The sequence below is a fragment of the Saccopteryx leptura genome, chromosome 4, assembly GCF_036850995.1.
Source record: "Saccopteryx leptura isolate mSacLep1 chromosome 4, mSacLep1_pri_phased_curated, whole genome shotgun sequence".
In the NCBI taxonomy this organism is placed as follows: Eukaryota; Metazoa; Chordata; class Mammalia; order Chiroptera; family Emballonuridae; genus Saccopteryx; species Saccopteryx leptura.
In genome coordinates, this window is record NC_089506.1 from 40,163,797 (window position 1) to 40,182,408 (window position 18,612).

The 18,612-nt window shown below is 36.9% G+C and overlaps 1 protein-coding gene across 2 annotated transcripts in view; it reads right to left on the reverse strand.

Annotated features, from left to right (window-relative positions):
- Nucleotides 1-18,612, reverse strand: part of MYO16 (myosin XVI) — a 592,224-nt gene that overhangs the window by 344,403 nt on the left and 229,209 nt on the right. For both annotated transcript variants that reach the window (XM_066380569.1, XM_066380568.1), the window contains exons 9-10: nucleotides 16,875-17,028; nucleotides 418-568 (exon numbers count right to left, since the gene is read on the reverse strand). In XM_066380569.1, coding sequence (XP_066236666.1) covers nucleotides 418-568; nucleotides 16,875-17,028 — 305 coding nt within the window. The remainder of the gene's footprint in view (nucleotides 1-417; nucleotides 569-16,874; nucleotides 17,029-18,612) is intronic.

An 18,612-nucleotide genomic window follows, 5' to 3' on the forward strand; every position in this document is an offset into this window, starting at 1 on the left:
TTCAAATGTTTTGTTGTTTTAGTTATTTTAAAATAAAAATTAATAAAATAAAAAAATTTTGAAGTCTGTAGAAATTATAGTTAAAATATCTTTAAAATATTCATAATTAGATATACTGAAACAAGACATTTTAAGGATTACTCTACCACTTATAAAATACTCTACCATTTATACAGCACAACACGGGCAAACACATGATGACACAGGAATGAACATATTGGTGAGCTTACAATCCTGATAAATCATGAATGTAAATTCAAATCTTTGTAAAACACAATAACGTTTTATAAATGGAAATTTTAAACAAAATACTAACCTATGCTTTCATTAAAGTTTCTTTGAATAGAAATTAGTGGGTAATTGTTTTGGATATAATAGGACACAATACTAGCAAACGTGCAGTAAGGGAGTAATTACCTGCTCAGGTTTGGTGGAGCCATTCACAATGGCATTTTCAGGAGCGCTGTCCTGATATGGTTTCTTGCATAGGCTTTTTGTTGCATCTTTGAACATAATGTCTTTTTCCAACAAACTGTCTTGCTTGGCAATTGGCAACACCAGGGGACAGCTATGGAAAATAATCAATACTATAATTAGTTGTCTCCCAACATAGCTATATCTATCAATCACAAATTACTATGACAGGACATCACAATGACAGAAAGTTGTTTTATTCAGGCAGGAAACAGTTTCTCAATACTGTGGGCAAGGAAAGAAAAAGAAAAATCTATAAGCCTTTCTATTTGCTCCAAATTTCATTCAATTTCACATTTAAAAGAAAACTATATTCAATTGGGAAAGACTATGTTTAGAAAAGTACATATGACTGTAACAAACAAATAATAAGCAACTTAAAAACTAAGGTTGACACAAATGATTAAACTAAGATGGATATTTAAGGCATGAAACTTAGCCCTGTCTGGGTAGCACAGTTGGTGAGAGCATCATCCTGATACACCAAGGTTGCAGGTTTAGTCCCCAGTCAGGGGGATGAAACCGATGCATGAAGAATCAACCAAAAATGCATGGATAACCAGAACAGCAAATCGATGTTTCTCTTTCTCTCTTTCTTCCTCTCCAAAATCAATATATACAATTAAAAAAAATAAGTGTGAAACTTAATGATGAAGAAGTGAAGGAAAAACTATACAATTAATTAAAATATTGTGCACACATTATTTAAAATATAGCATCATTGGCAATGTTTAGAGTTTGCAACTAAATGACTATAGAATATTGAGAGAGAAATGATGTGCATAAGATTGCAATATTACAAAAAGCATGTTTTATTATTTCTATGCAGCTCCATCTAGCCAAAGAATAAAAGCTACTCCGTGTTTTTGTGTTCCTGTCGACTCCACTGACGAAAGGAGATATTTTGTAATGTTCATAAAAAATAAATACAATTTAGAAGTTTAATTTTCATTATAAAATTTTTATATTATGATTTTAAAATATATTTTCCTAAATTTTACCATACAAGCAGAAATACATACATATTTAATCAGGTGCAATATGTGCAAACATAATTATTTCATGCAGGCTACAACAGTAGTTGTGATTCTAATTAAAGCTCAATGCAATTACTTTGGCTTTTTAAAAATTCAAGTTCATTGAGTTATATTTACATATAGTAAAATCACTCTTTATAGAGTTATAATTCAGTGAGTTTTGAATTGTGTATATATCTATATTTATTCATGTAACCAACATAATCAGCAATAAATAGAATTTTTATCACTACCATGTGTATTTCTGTGACTACCAGTGGGAGTCAATTTTCTCCTTTGGCCTCCTGGCCCTTGTGACCATTGATAATTGTGTCTTTCACTAGCGTTTTGCATTTTTCCAAAATATTATATGAAAGGGGTCAGGGAGGCATAGTCTTTTCTGTAAGACTTGATTTATCTAACATAAGTTTTTCAGACTCATTCATGCTGCTGCATATAGCAATATACTTGTTTTTCTTTACTTTTTTTTTTTTTTTTTAGCAAAAGGAGAGATAGACAGACAGGAAGGGATAGACATGAGAAGCATCAACTCATAGTTGAAGCACCTTAGCTGTTCACTGATTACTTTCTCATAAGTGTCTTTACTGGGAGGGGGGGCTCCAGCTGAGCCATATACCCCTTGCTCAAAAGCCAACGACCCTGGGCCTCAAGCCAGCAATCTTTGGGCTCAAGTCTCTGATCTCATGCTCAAGTCAGCAACTCCCGCTCAAGCTGGTGAGCCCATACTCAAGCTGGCAATCTCGGGATTGCAAACCTGGGTCCTCAGCATCCCAGGCCAACGCTCTATGTGCTGCTCACAGCCTGGTCAGGTGCTTGTCTTTCTTATTGTTGAGTAGTATTCTACCGCAGGATGTACTACACTTTAGCTAACCATTCACCAAAGATTTATGTTGTGTCCAGTTTCTGTCACCTGTGAATGGAGCCTCCACACACATTCATATACAGGTGTTTATGCACACATATGCTTTCATTCACTTTGGTTAGGTATCTAGAACAGTGATTTTCAACCTTTTTCATGTCATGGCACACATCAACTAATTACTAAAATTCTGTGACACATCAAAAATATATTCTTCTGACTGACAAAAAAAAAAGGGTATAATTTTGATTCATTCACACCAGACAGCTCTTGTGTTAGCTACTGAATTTTTTTAATTTGACAATCTAAGGGAAAAGAGGTCAGTGCTATTGACTAAATAGTCAGGTATTACATGTTTTGTAATTTTTTTATTTTTTTATTTTTCTGAAGTTGGAAATGGGGAGAGACAGTCAGACAGACTCCCACATGCGCCCGACCGGGATCCACCCGGCACGCCCACCAGGGGGCGATGCTCTGCCCCTCCGGGGTGTCACTCTGCCGCGACCAGAGCCACTCTAGAGCCTGGGGCAGAGGCCAAGGAGCCATCCCCAGCGCCCGGGCCATCTTTGCTCCAATGGAGCCTTGGCTGCGGGAGGGGAAGAGAGAGACAGAGAGGAAGGAGGGGAGTGGTGGAGAAGCAAATGGGCACCTCTCTTATGTGCCCTGGCCGGGAATTGAACCTGGGTCCCCCGCACGCCAGGCCGACGCTCCACCGCTGAGCCAACCGGCCAGGGCCTGTTTTGTAAATTCTTACAGCACACCGATAGAAAATTGCTGATCTAGGAGCAAGTCCAAACTGTTTCCAAAGTGGCTGTACCGTTTGGCACTTCCCCCAGCAATGTGGTGGAGTTTTCGGACTTGCTTTACATCCTTGTCAATTCGTTCTAGTAAGTGTATGAGTGGCTTCTCACTGTGCTTCTAATTTACACTTCAACATGTTTATTTGACATAAGTATGTCTTCTTTGGTAAAGCACAAGTTTAAATCATTTGACTACTTTTTACTGGGTCTCTGTTGTCAGATTATTTAGTTTACATATTTCAAATCAAGTTCTTTGTCATATACACACTCGGCAAATTTTTTTTAAGTGTGCTTCAAAGAACATTTTATTTCTCTTATGGTTTGCACTTCTTTTGTCTTACCTAAGAATTCTTCTCCGTACCCAAGATGAACATGGTTTTCCCCAAGTTTTCTTCCAGAAATTTTAGAGTTTTATGCTTTATCCATGTGTGTGGCTTTTTGTATTTGGTGCTATATATGAGTCACAGTTCAATATTTTTTCATATGGTTGTCCTAATGTTCTAGCATCCTTTCTAAAAAGAACTTTCCTTAACCGATTACCTGAACACTTTTGTTAAAAATCAATTGACCATAAATATATGGGTCTATTTTAGGACATTCCATTGTATTCCATTGATATAATATTCTATTTGTTTTTACACCAATATTATAATGTCTTGATTAGTAAACCTTCATAGTAATACTTGAAATCAGGTAATGTGTGTCATCCAACTTTGTATTCTTTTTAAAAATTATTTTGCATATTTTAGTTATTAGTATTTTTACATAAATTTTTAAATTTATTTGTCAGGTTTTATAAACATGCTTATTGGGATTTTGATTAGCAATGTATTCAATTGATAAAACAATTTTGGGAGAATTTACATGTTAACAGTGTTAAGTTTTATAATCCATAAGCACAGTATATTTCTCCATTTATTTTGATCTTCATTAATTCCATCACTGGTATTTTATAGTTTTGGCATTAAAATCTCACAAATAATGTGTTTTATTTATTCTGAGGTATCTCATGCTTTTATGCCTTTGTAAATGTATTTTTACATTTCAATTTCCAGTTGCTCACTGTTCATTTATAGAAATACAAACAATTTTGTATCTTAACCTTGATAGGATAGGAAGAGAGTACTTTGAAGGACTTCTTTCAGTTACCACAATGTGCCATTGCTTTGCAGCCCGCATCTATGCCCTGTCTTTCAGCTCTAGTCTGGAAAAGTGTGAGTGAAGCCTGACTAGGAAGCGGATGCATTAGGGTCAGGCCTAAGGGGAAAGCAGGGATAGCTAAACAACACGTTTACATTAATGTGAGGTCAGTTTTATTTCCTTTGAACCCTGGATGATTATATTTTAAAGTGCTTTAGTCAATAAATCTATTTTTAAGTAGGTGGGGAAGGAGAACATATATTAAAAACAGGCAGGATTTAGATTTAGTTCAGCTCTAACAAGCATACGTTTTTGAGTCAGAAATACTGCACAGTTTGATATCTAGTTCTGCCACCTTGGGAAAGTTATAAAACCATTCTGTAAAACCAATCTTTAAAACAGGCTTGTATTACAACATATTGCACTAACATAATGCACATAAAGGGCTTAGCAAAATGTTCATGGTAATTGCAAGGAATAAAATTAGCTGTTATTTGTATATGTCCAGGACTGTGAAATTTCTGGAGTTTTATTCAGCTTACAAGCTCTAACAGGTTAACTTGTTCCTCCTGTCATGGATGGGTGCAGAAGACAAGAGATTCCTGGGTCAGAGACAGAGAGCTTTATTACTCATAGGAAACTTGCCCCTGTCCCACGAAGGGTGGGAGTGGGCAGCACAGGTTGAACTAAATGGATGCCTCACACATGCAGTGTGTTGTTTTATAGAAAAGAAACCTGGTCAAGAGTCAAGTATTTTTTGAGAAGGAGCAAACATTGTACCAAGCAGTAGACAAGCTGTCCTCTGGGAGTGTGTGCTGTGATGTTCGTGAACTACTGAGTAACCTGTATCACTAACTACATATGCCTTGCAGTCTTTTTTTTTTTTTTGTATTTTTCTGAAGCTGGAAATGGGGAGAGACAGTCAGACAGACTCCTGCATGCGCCCGACTGGGATCCATCCGGCACGCCCACCAGGGGGCGACGCTCTGCCCACCAGGGGGCGATGCTCTGCCCCTCCAGGGCGTCGCTCTGTCGCGACCAGAGCCACTCTAGCGCCTGGGGCAGAGGCCAAGGAGCCATTCCCAGCGCCCGGGCCATCTTTGCTCCAATGGAGCCTTGGCTGCGGGAGGGGAAGAGAGAGACAGAGAGGAAGGGGGGGGGTGGAGAAGCAAATGGGCGCTTCTCCTATGTGCCCTGGCTGGGAATCCAACCCAGGTCCCCGGCACGCCAGGCCGACGCTCTACCGCTGAGCCAAACGGCCAGGGCCTGCCTTGCAGTCTTTAGGGAGAACTTACATGTTAACAATGTTAAGTTTTATCATCCATAAGCACTTGCTCATAAACTGAGCAAGAATGTGGAGTGTCCTCAGGGTGCAGATCCCTTCCAATAGTAACCTTATTAATTTCAGAAATTCATTATAAAAGGGAGTGTTATAAAGCTTTTAAAAACATCTTATCCAGCCTGACCAGGTGGTGGTGCAGTGGATAGAGCGTCAGACTGGGATGCAGAGGACCCTGGTTTGAGACCCCAAGGTCGCCAGCTTGAGTGCAGGCTCATCTGGTTTGAGCAAAGCTCACCAGCTTGGACCCAAGGTTGCTGGCTCAAGCAAGGGGTTACTCTGTCTGCTGAAGGCCCACGGTCAAGGCACATATGAGAAAGCAATCGATGAACAACTAAGGTGTCGCAACAAAAAACTGATGATTGATGCTTCTCATCTCTCTGCGTTCCTTCCTGTCTGTCCCTATCTATTCCTCTCTCTGACTCTCTCTCTCTGTCTCTGTTAAAAACAAAACAAAACAAAAAAACATGTTATCCAGAGCTGCTTGAGTCTAGTAATAACTCCCAAAGAAGCCATAACTACCAAAAGACCTTATGTCTTCCATTAACAACTTTGGAACAATGCCTGCCTGCTCAAACTTGTATTCACCATTCTTAGAATTCCCAAGAATGTGCCCTATTCTTCTTTGACACGAGAGCCTTTCAGATATTTGAAGACACTTATGGTTTCCCTATACTTTATATAATTTAAGTGAGTCACTTAGAAAACATTTAAATAATTATATGGTATTTAATATGTGGTAGTCTCAACTCTAAGTATTCTATGCATATTGCATATTAACTCTATTTGACAACAACATTATCAGGTAGGCACTATTTTTATACCTATTCTATAAATTAGTAAACCAAGGACCACAAAGAAAACTTGACCTGGCCATATAGCAGGCAGTACTAAAACTGAGATTTGAGCTTCAGAACCTGTGTTTTTAACCACCATGTCACACCATCTTCATCAAAAAATTCATCCTTGCATCTATCAAAATATTTCCTTCCTTATCTTCCCTTACATCAATCATCCTCTTTTCTAGAGATACAAAAAAAAATTAAAGAGGTTTTTTTTTTTTTTTTTTTTAAGAAAGTTTCCATACACTTCTGAGTATAAAGTTATTAGTAAAGCAGGGGTTTGACTTGCCAAGTAGAAACTAGGAGGATAGTTCATGAAACACATCAAATCACCAAAGGATTTATACAAAGAAGAAATAGTGGGTTTACCAAAATAGCAGGCTTCTTGAGAGCTACAGTGGAAAGATGATTGGTCCACGAATAGAGCGACCTCATTCTAAATTTTTACTTCAAGTTGGTCTCACCTTCTCAGGCCATGACAATCTCTGGACCATAGCTTCACCTTTGTCAAACGCAGAAATTAAACTAGGTAATATCTAAGTATATATCAAGCCCTGTGATACTAATACATAATCTCTCTTCAGATCTTTTCACCGGCACTAAAAATAAAAATAAAATTTACATATTCAATAACATCATTGTTTAGGATCTATTACTAACAATAATTGCAAGTAGCAGGTTACAAATACTCTCGTACTGATATAAGAAAAAAAAATGACTCTAAATAATAGAATTAAATTAAATGGCAATATAATAATTAGTAATGGACATCATTTCTACAAAAAATAGTACAAAACACATACCTAGGCTGATGGTATGTGAAAATGTCTTAAAAACCTGTGGCCCTGGCCGGTTGGCTCAGTGGTAGAGCGTCGGCCTGGCGTGCGGGGGACCCGGGTTCAATTCCCGGCCAGGGCACATAGGAGAAGCGCCCATTTGCTTCTCCACGCCCCCTCCTTCCTCTCTGTCTCTCTCTTCCCCTCCCGCAGCCAAGGCTCCATTGGAGCAAAGATGGCCCGGGCGCTGGGGATGGCTCCTTGGCCTCTGCCCCAGGCTCTAGAGTGGCTCTGGTTGTAACAGAGCGACGCCCCGGAGGGGCAGAGCATCGCCCCCTGGTGGGCGTGCCGGGTGGATCCCGGTCGGGAGCATGCAGGAGTCTGTCTGACTGTCTCTCCCCGTTTCCAACTTCAAAAAAATACAAAAAAAAAAAAAAAAAAAAACCTGTGGAAAATTTTTCTTTAGGTTTCTATTCCATTTTGAAATGAAACATATTTTATCCATGTGCTTAACAATAACATTCATATGTTAACTTTTATATATTTAAGTTTTCACTGACTATTTTGGACATATTAACATGTAATAAAATGCCATTTTTCTTAAAACAGATATAATTTTAAGTTATTGGTATTTATTTTAATACTCATTAAATGTTTATCCATCATACAAAATATTTATAAGATTAATTTTTTAAAAAATAAGGAGCTGTACCTATAGAGCAAGCAGTAAACTTAAAAATAAAGAAGAAACATATAAAGGATAAGAAGAAATATGACAATTAATAGTAGTTTCTTTGAGCTTGACCAGGTGGTGGCGTAGTTAGTAGAGCATCAGACTGGGATACAGAGGACCCAGGTTCAAAACCCCAAGGTCATGGATTGAGCACTGTCTCACCAGCTTGAGCGAGGGGTTGCTGGTTTGAGCATGGGATCATAGGCATGACCCCATATTCACTGGCTTGAGCCCAAAGGTTGCTGACTTGAAGCCCAAGGTCACTGGCTCATGCCCAAGGTTGCTGGCTTGAGCAAAGGGTCACTCTTTCTGCTAGGGCCCCCAGTCAAGGCACATATGAGAAAGCAATCATGAGCAACTAAGGAGACACAACGAAGAACTGATGCTTCTCATCTCTCTCCCTTCCTGTCTGTCTCTCTCTTTCTCTCTCTGTCACACACTCAAAAATAGTAGATTCATCAAAAAGGTGGACTAATGATGAAGTAATAACATCCCCTTTATCTTGACTAAACTATAGAGAGGCTTATTCTCAACTCTAGACCCCTGACCAGTTTCTTTGAACAATTATTTTATAGAACTTTCCACTGTAAATTCTTTGTTTTCTTTAGATGTAAATCTTCTGCAACCTAGCAGTGTCTTTCTCAATGACTGGAGAGCCCTCCCTTGGAAGTACATTAATAGAAAAGATACAGTCCCTGTAGTCTCCCAGTCTCTATGGAGGTAGGAGCCTAACATCCAGAAGTGCCAATCAGCAAACAAGAATGATCTAATTATATTGACCATCCATCCTTATAACATCCTCCAGCACCTTTCCACTGACTCACTCCAAGCTCAAAATCCCTCTGGCCTTCTGTTTGATGGAGTTGAGCTCATCTCTCTCCCTACTGCAATACTCCTGAGTAAAGTTTTTCTTGCATTTTTAACTTCTCTGGTGAAATTTTTCTCTGACACTATTGTGTGGTTTTTGTCATCCTTCCGGATGTATTATTGTACTTTCCAAATTGTCCTCAGTGAAGACATATTAATTTGATTATAAAAAAAAAAGGAATTGGCCTGACCTGTGGTGGTGCAGTGGATAAAGCATCGACCTGGAAGGCTGAGGTCACCGGTTCAAAACCCCGGGCTTGCCTGTTCAAGCCACATAAGAGAGCTGATGCTTCCTGCTCCTCCCCTCCTCTCTATCTCTCTATCTATTTATCTCTCTCTATCCTATCTAAAATGAATAAAGTCTTAAAAAAAGAATTATTAGAAACAGAAATTTATCAGTGAGAAACAGAAAAATAGGATTGAAATAGTATATTTTCTAAAAGAAGGTCTTTGGTATGACAGACTCCATAAAGAAAATGACAGTGCTTAGCTTTAACCTGACTGTGTTACAAATGAATTGGGGCTATAGCCCCAATTGCTTGCAGACAAGCAATTTCTGAACTCTACTGGATTTATTCAAAACTTACTTATTTCTATAAACATAAAAGGCATTTCATGCAGAGCAAATGTGCCTATAGGACTGAGATTTGATATCCGAAAATGGAAACAGGAACTTCATAAAATAAAACTTACAAAGGTGACAATTATTGGCCATTACATCTAAAACAATTTTAGAAAACTATGGAGAACAAATAAAATTGACTATATTGAGATATATTAGGCCAATGAAGAAAAAATCTAATAGAAACAAAAAATCTAATAGAAGAAATGGCATATGCGGTTTAGTTATTTTGGTGGTTAAAGTAATGGACTGAATAGATCTCAATTTTAATACTTGGAACATAGCTATGTAAATTATTTGTTACGAGGAATTTGGGATTTGCTGCATCTATTAAATAAGATAATGATCCAAAGATAATGTTGAATGAAATAGTTCCTGCAGAGTTTTTAATTAAATTTTTCTTTGGTCCCTCCAAAATGACTTTAGTTTTTGTAAGAAAAAAAAACTACAATTTTAGTGAAATAAGACTTGTGTCTAAAACACAAATAAAAATTTCAACATGTGACTTGTGGTTGGATTAAAAATTATATATTTTTTACAACATCTCATAGTCATCTTGGTAGTTCTCAATAGATAAGAGCAAATAAGTTTTTAAACTCTAAATTAAAATAAGTTGAATCCAACAGCTCTAGTCATATGTGAAGGGAGTTTCTGAACATGACAAGTGTTAACCTTTGCTAGAAATGACTCTCTAACATCTATTTTGCATATTATATATATCATATTTATATGAAACAATAGTATCTCTCAGTAAGTATGATGTTTAGAGCCAATCACCAAAGTCTGAAGGGTAACTAAAATTGGTTGCAGAAGGAGTTTTTACTCCAAATATTCCAGCTCAAAGAGGAAATCTCTAAATATGACACAATTTCCTTTTTTAATAAGTGCCACTATTTTGAAATGGACTTACATATTATTTCTTTCATACTTGAAGGTAGTATAAGTAAAGAATGTTTCTGATCACTGGAAACTTTTGTTAAACAGTAGTAAAAAAAGTTTGACATAGGAACACAAGGGCTCTAGTGGAAGTGCTTGGTATTTCGTGAGTCCTTTGGATGACATGCTAATAAAATCCAGATTGCTCCCAGCCAGCCACAGCTTCCCCAACATCTATGACAAAAGTACAAGAGGTTCCAAATGAAATGAAGACTCTGTAGAATCCAGACCTCGGTGTCTGGTCAAACTTTATCTAAGATGATATCATTTTACTGCACAATGATCACTGAAACTATGCTGATTTAGAAAATGCTTAGGTCATTCGGGGTCAATAGTAAATTTTCAACAATTGCCTTACAGGTGTTAACTAGAGGTGTGATGTTCAACCAGCAGAAGCGAGGAAATTAATGTCTACAATGCAATTGTATCCAAGGGACTTATAGAAAAGTGTGCTTTTAGTGCTTTTCTGAGCAGCCTGGTCTAAATCTCAAAAAATTGAGATTTAGAATAATGAATGTCCCCATGTGCAGTGGTTTGGCATGGGTTAAAAGCAATCTCCCTCATATGAGTAAATTTTTTTAGATCTTCACAGAAAGACTGTGAATTTCATGAGGCTATGGAGATGCTCAAATCATGTTCTTGAGTTTGTTTCTGCCTTAGGCTGGAGAGTGTGAACAAAGACTCCAAAAACTTGGGTTCTAATTGCAGTTGCCACAGAGTAGTCATACCTTCAAGTCTGTTACATCTCTGGGCTTAGTTTCTCTGTAACGAAAATGTGGATAATTACGTCTGTCCATCCTAAGTCAAAAAGTTCAAATGAAGATAAATGAAAATGTTTATTAAAATTGCTTTGATATGCAAACCATATTTATTTTCAATTGAGCAACAAAGGTGGTAGAAAAAATCATAGTGTAGCCACAATTTGGCTTACTTTTCAGTGAATACAATAAGCTGAACCTGTTTCATAAAATGTGGCACCCTCACAACTTTGTACAAAATCTTCTTAAGCCTATTGTCTCAGGTTTTACTGTGGTCAAGAAGGACACATTGCATAATTTACACTGCACCACTTGAAAATGCCCAGAGGGTATTCTCTTCATTAATGGCTACTTGGCTGCAGCCACCCACGGATTTCTCCCTGACTCCTCCAGTGCCTTTGCCTGTCGCCCTGTTTCTGTCCCCTCTTAGACCTTTTTCAGTCCCATGAAGAGCAGCCTCTTCTCTCCATCCCAAGTTCCTGATGACTCGGAAGCACTGGAAACCCAGACCCTAAGCAACTTTATCAGAGGATTCACCTAACTAAAGCTGGTCTTTTCTGAAACTGGATTTTCTTTCCAGTTGCCTAGAAAATATGATTTTCTGCATATGGTCATAATCAGTTTAAAAGCACAAAGCTGAAGCACTAATTCCATTGTCTTCTAAGCTATTGCCAGAAGGCCTTTATTCTTTAGATGATTTGCTGACAGTTTGCAGTTGAATAAAAAACACTTCTTTTTCTTTTTTCATTTCTCATACACTTATATATTACAGTGAGCCAGTTACTGCTCTAAGCACTTTTATAAACATTAACTCAGTTATTATTCATCAAGAACAAGCCTAAGAAACAGGCATCACCAATTATCAGCATCATCCTACGGTGAACTGCAGTGCAATTCTGCAGCTGGCCACCTGGGGTTAGTGTGGACCCCTCAAGTTATGGGTACCATTTCCAACAAAGTGGTTCCCACTTCAGATGCCAACCACATGTCTGGGAGTCTCCATGCCACCCACAGGTGGACCAACTAACTACAAATTTGGGAGTCCCCATAACCCCCTCAGTTTAGATAATTCACTAGAACTCAGAGAATTCAGGAAGACACTATACTTGCTATTATTACAGCTAGAGGATACAAATCAGGACCAGACACTCAAGGTGAGGTCCAAGAGGGTCCTGAATGAGGAGCTTTGTTGTCCTCTCCCCATGGAGCCAGGGAACATCACCCTTCCAGAATACTGATCTGTTCATCAACCAAGAAGCCTCATCAAACTTGTTGTCCAGAGTTTTTTCTGGGGCTTCATTATGCAGGCATGATTGACTCAATCACTGGTCACATGTTTGAATCCAGTCTCCCATCCAAGTACTAACCAGGCCCGACCCTGCTTAGCTTCCGAGATCAGACGAGATCGGGCGCGTTCAGAGTGGTATGGCCATAGACTGAATCCAGTCTCCAGTCTTTCTCCCTTTCTGGTGGCCAGGCTGGCTCAGAGCCCCAGTCTTTTATCACATCATTGGTTTTTCTGGTGTGACCAGCCATCATTCTGAACCACCTTGTTAGCATAAACTTAAGTATGATCCAAGGGGCTTTTGAACAACAAGGACACTTGGAAATTCTAAGGACTTAAGGTCTCCCCCTCTCAGGAAGGGGATAAAGGCCAGGCCAAATTCTTTATTATACAACACGCACATTTTACAATTGAGGAAAAATGTGACAAAAAGTTTTATTAAATTACCCAGGTCACAGAGCCAGTAAGTGCAGAGCCCAGTAAGGATAAGCTCTCACAGATAATAGACTGTCTTCTGAAATTAACATATTAAACATTCACCCTAAATTGACATTGTGTCACATCTAGAGATGGGTGACCATAACAGTGAAACTCAGATCAACAATTCTCTCTTTAAAGCCAATGAAAAATTTTAGAATCACAAATAAAAATTATCTTACTGAAACAATATAAGATTGGGTATAATTGTGTGTCCTGAGTTGTTACTAAAGTCTGAGTATCCCAGAAAGAGATGTAAAAGTAAGGATAGTGATGGAACGTACTTTCAGATGATATTTTGAGGATTAAATGACATTAACCATGCAAACCACTTTGTACACACATCCTGACACCTTTGTAACTGCCCAACAATGAACTTTTATTGTTGCTGCTATAAGTTGGAATTAATGTTATTATTAATAAATTAAATCCCACAATTGTTTAAACTACTCTATTTTGGCACTGTGCAGAATTTTAATGGGTTCCGACTTAAGGACTCTATAAAATAGAATATTAGAAACAAAAGTTGGCGCATATCAGAATTTCTCACTGATTAAAAACCCTCGGAGAGCATTCCCACGTCCAAACACCAAGGGCACAGTCAGCAGCAATAACAGTAAATGAGGTACTGAGAAATACATTCGTGGACAGAAGAGACAGCACAGAGAAGAGGCACCCAGTCAGCAGGAAAGAAAGAATGCCGTGAGGAACAACAATCAAGTATGAGAATAGTTGTAAATTTAAAGCAGAGAGAGAAAATTTTAAAACTTTGTGGCTAGAGACCAGATAGAGAATTTTACACTTGTAAGGACCTTTGGAGTTAAATCTAACCTGTTCATTTGAGACATGAACTTAAAGTCCAGGTAACACATCAACACCTTATTATTTTAATTAGATAGAAGATATATTAGAAACATGAAATATGGGATAATCCAATAATGTAGAAATTTCCTATTATATATTGTTACAAAGAAAGGCATTTACTACTAACAGTGGAACACAGTGAAGTGATTTTTATCTTGGCTAAATCATAATTTAGGGCACAGAATGCTCACAAAAAATGAATATAATTTAACAGTGGAAAGGAAATTTGACATATATGCTGAAATATTAGAAAGAGTACACCACACACGTCTTTTTTAAAGTTTTAGCAAAATACATTCTGGGAAAAAAAAAATTTTTAAATGTCAACTTTATAAAGCAAAGAAATAGGAATTTAAGGTTAAAATTGATGAAGAAGAATGGCAACTATAATTCAGGAGAGGTAATACATAGTAACTCTGCAGAGTGAGGGCTAGAGATAAACAGTGGGAAAGGAAGGATTTATTGGGAAAACACAGATTATATAGAGAAGAAGAAAAGGCTTTTTAAGTTCGTCTTAATTCTATACTTCTCTTACCAGTAAATATCACTATTTTTTCTTAGGCTAAATAATTTAATTAAAGACATAATGAGGTGTATACTTGTTTGTATGAAAAATAACAAAATAATTAATACATAATAATATAAGAATAAACTCTTTCGTGTACATGTAATAAAAATTTAGAAGTTGTATATAAAGAATAAACAGTCAGAGACAGATAAGATGTGCCAAATAAATTATAAAAAAAAAATTTACAACTGTAAGCCTAGTCCTGCCCCACCCTGTATGTTCTCTGTCAAAAGAATGGCATGTTGCAAAACTGAAAAGTAAATTCGTTTTCCATATCAGTCACTATGGTGAGATCAAAGCACACTAAAATCAATAAGCATTATATTTTTTCTCAACAATATACACATTTACCAGTCTTAGAGAATGTTTTTACCTTAGTAATATTTGTGAGTTTGATCATTTGATCATGAAGGGAGTTTAAAGTGTCCATACTTTTCCTTCTCATGCTAAAAGCAAGTTTATACATGTAATAAAAATTTAGACATTGTATGTAAAAAGTAAAAACAATAGCCCTAGCTGGTTGGCTCAGTGGTATTGTCAACCTGGCCTGCAGATATTCCAGGTTCTATTCCCAGTCAGCGCACACAGGAGAAGCAATCATCTGCTTCTCTACCCCTCCACTTCCCCATTCTTTCTCTCTCTCTCTTTCCCTTTCCTGCTGCCATTGCTCAATTGGTTTGAGCATGTTGGCTCTTGGTGCTGAGGATGGCTCCATGGAGCCTCCATCTCAGGTGCTAGAAATAGCTCAGTTGCTGAGCAACCACCCAAGATGGGTAGAGTATTGCTCTGTTAGAGGCTGCTTGTTGGGTGGATACTGATTGGGACACATTCAGGAGTCTGTCTCTGTCTCCCCTTCTTTCACTAAAACAAAATAAAACAAATACAATAGATAAAATGTGTCAAAATGAATTATAAAAGAAAATTTACAAATTTATTTAGTTGTCGCTGTTAAACTAACCAATTTTTTAAGAGTTCAAAAATACTTAAAATTATGGTTAAGTTCTTCTTTTATTTAATTTTCAATTCTATCTCTGAAGAAAAATTAAAAAATAGACTACAATGAAGAATGTCTCCCCAGCCCATCTCCTTCTTGGAGCAAACCTTCCTGCAGAGAGCACAGCTGTTCCTCTTCCTCTGCATTGCAACCTTGTCTGGGAGACCCCTCCTTTGAGAGACCTGATCTGGGATCTGGGTGCCTCATTGGTAAAGATGCCTGAAAATAAGATACACTTAAAAACCCTTTCCGCGACCACACTCAGTTATGTCCTCCGATGTATCTTCTAGAACTGATAGGGTATAAATTGGACTCCATCTTTTCCCTGATTATTTCTCAGATTGTCCAGAAACTACTGCTGTTTATCCAAGGTACCCTAAAATATTTCAATAGTAGACATAATCTCCATAATCAGAAAAGAAATATGTCATACAAGGAGACAACGGCCTCAAAGTCTCACTGGTAGTACATATAAAGTTTTGTTTTAACAAATTATATTTTATCTGTTTTTCTATACATGTTTATTTCTTTTATTGAGTTAAATTCACAAGGCAAAAGAGACATACTTTCAAATTGTATAATTCTATGCTTTTTAGCATATTCACATATTTATGTAACCATCTAGGCCTAGAACATTTTCATCAATTCCAAAGACCCATATCTATTAAGAGACACTCCTCATTACCCCCTCTCCACACTCTTGGAAAACACAAATATGCTCTCTATTTACATGGATTTGATAATTTTGGACATTTCATATCAATGGATATGTATCATATGTGGACTTCTGTTTCTTGCTTTGTCCATTTAGCACAATTTTTTAAAGTTATGTCCTTTTTTGTAGCATGTATTAATATTTAGGAGGTATTTTAAACAATAAGAAATATATAGTTTTACACTGTAAAAAGAAAATAAATGCCTATTTGTATTTCCCACCTTCAGAAATAGAGTCATATTAACAATCATTAGAAACCTTACATACCAGTTGATCTAAAAACCTGGAGTATGTTTAAAATATTATCTTTGGCCCTGGCTGGGTAGCACAGTGGAGCATCATCTCAATACACCAAGGTTAGGCGTTTGATTCCTGGTCAGGACGCATACAAGAATCAACTAATGCATGCATAGTAAGTGGAACAAAAAAATGGATGTTTCTCCTTCTCTCTCTCTCTCTCTCTCTCTCTCTCAAATCAACAAACAAAACATTTAAAGATAAAAAGTATTATCTTTGATCTCGTGGGGACAAATTCATCTAATGACTGAAATAGTTATGTTTTAAACTATCAGAGGGTTTTCATAAAAGTATGCTAAACTCATTATTGTCAACAAGTATTTTTTGACAAATATATTGAAATGTAGCTTCAATTCTCTAACCTTTAGTTAAGAGACAGACGTTCTATTGAGTGTAAAATGGCGATTAGAGAGGAGGAAGACAAACGAGAACAGTGAACTCCGCAGGGCACGGGGTCCATGACTTTCTCATGCTAGACAGGAGGCACTTACAGCTTACTGGAAAGCGCTGGGAGGTCCTGGATGATCTCTTCATAGGGCTCCTCCTGTGCTAGGGCGGGCACAGATGAAGGCTCTTTCATTTTTTCTTCCCAGGCAATTTCAGCTTTCAGCAACATTTCCTCAATAAACTCCGATGCAGCAATATCTACGTGAAACAGTGAAGAAATCAGAAAAAGTGAATAGGGAAATCACAGCAAACGATTTACTTTCAATAATTCTGAAAATGCTAAAATTTACTAGCACATCTAGCAAAATAAAAACATTAAAAGTTTTATTTAACTTTTAACGGCAAAAATAAAATTGCAGCACTGCCATTTAAAATGACTACCTTTTTCATATTAGCGACGTATTTATTTAAAATTAAATATAAAAATAATTTTCACTAAGTGGTGATGTGTAAAATGTAAAGCATTGAGAAGCTAAGCTTGAAGAACTTAATATCATTTTATTATCAGTGAAACTTTTTATTTTGGTGAATATGAAACAAAATGATAAAAAATAGTTATATATTCAGAATGAACTATTGTAAAACATAGTAAGTAGTCTAAATAAAACATTTTACTAAATGGGTAGATGTACAAATAAATAATCAGTTGTTTTATTAAAATACTGTCTAGCCTCCCAATCTAAAATATGAATTATTATAGTTCCTTATAAAATACACATTAACAGTGACATCTGAACATATCTGGATAGTAATATAAATGGGTATAAGTCAAATTTACACTTATTAACAAGTGATAATAGAAATCAATAAATCCTGAAGAGAAAATTCACATTAATAACAACTAAGAACGTAATAGAGGCAACTGCTCCTCTTCAACCCTCATTACTAAACTGTATGACCACTTTTGTCTATAAATTTGACTTATGTGGCTTTATGGGCTGGATGCGGTAATTCAGCTACCACAAGAAGGCATTTATGCCAGGATTGTATCATCATTTGCTTTAGGCTAAATCATAACCACATAGTGAGTAGGATACAGCTCAGCCTCCTTGGGAAGATTATTTCTGCCCCACCTATCAGCTACATCCCAAATTTCTTTCATCTCCCAGATAATTTTTATATGCCCATTACAAATTTAAGAAACTCAAAATATCAAGAATCTACTATAGTATTTTGATAATTCCATATGCTCAGGCATAATATGGGTATTAAGGTAACTGTTCACTGCACTACTGTTTTATCTAGTTCATTCTTCTTGCCTTTGGATAAGATGTTGGGATAGCTTGCATTTACTTGAAACCTCTTACTGCATTATAGCTCTTTATCCTTGTGTATGAGAGAAATATTTTCACTCAGTCAACAAATGTTCATTGAGAGTCACATCACTAAGTCTCTCAGGGTCAACATGGCACAGAAAAGGAATTACTCTGATGGTAGATATGGCATGAACAACATGAGCAAAATTGTCTGAGTCATCATGTGCTAGACCTGAGGAGACCAGGCTGACTGTAGATCAGAAATTTAATCATTCCCTGGGGTTCTAGGACTGTCAATTACCTCAGACGTCTGTTTTGACACAGTTGACACTAGACCTAAAAGAGAAAGTGTTACAGATAGGAGTCTATGAAGTCAAGGATCAATCATATATTCCCTTCTTTGAGCAAAAATCCAGGGATACAAACTTGAAAATATGTAAACTGTTGGAACTAGAATAGAGTTAACAAAGGTAGTGCCTTATATTTCACAATAAGTGCATTTGTAAAAAAGTAGAAGAAAACTATA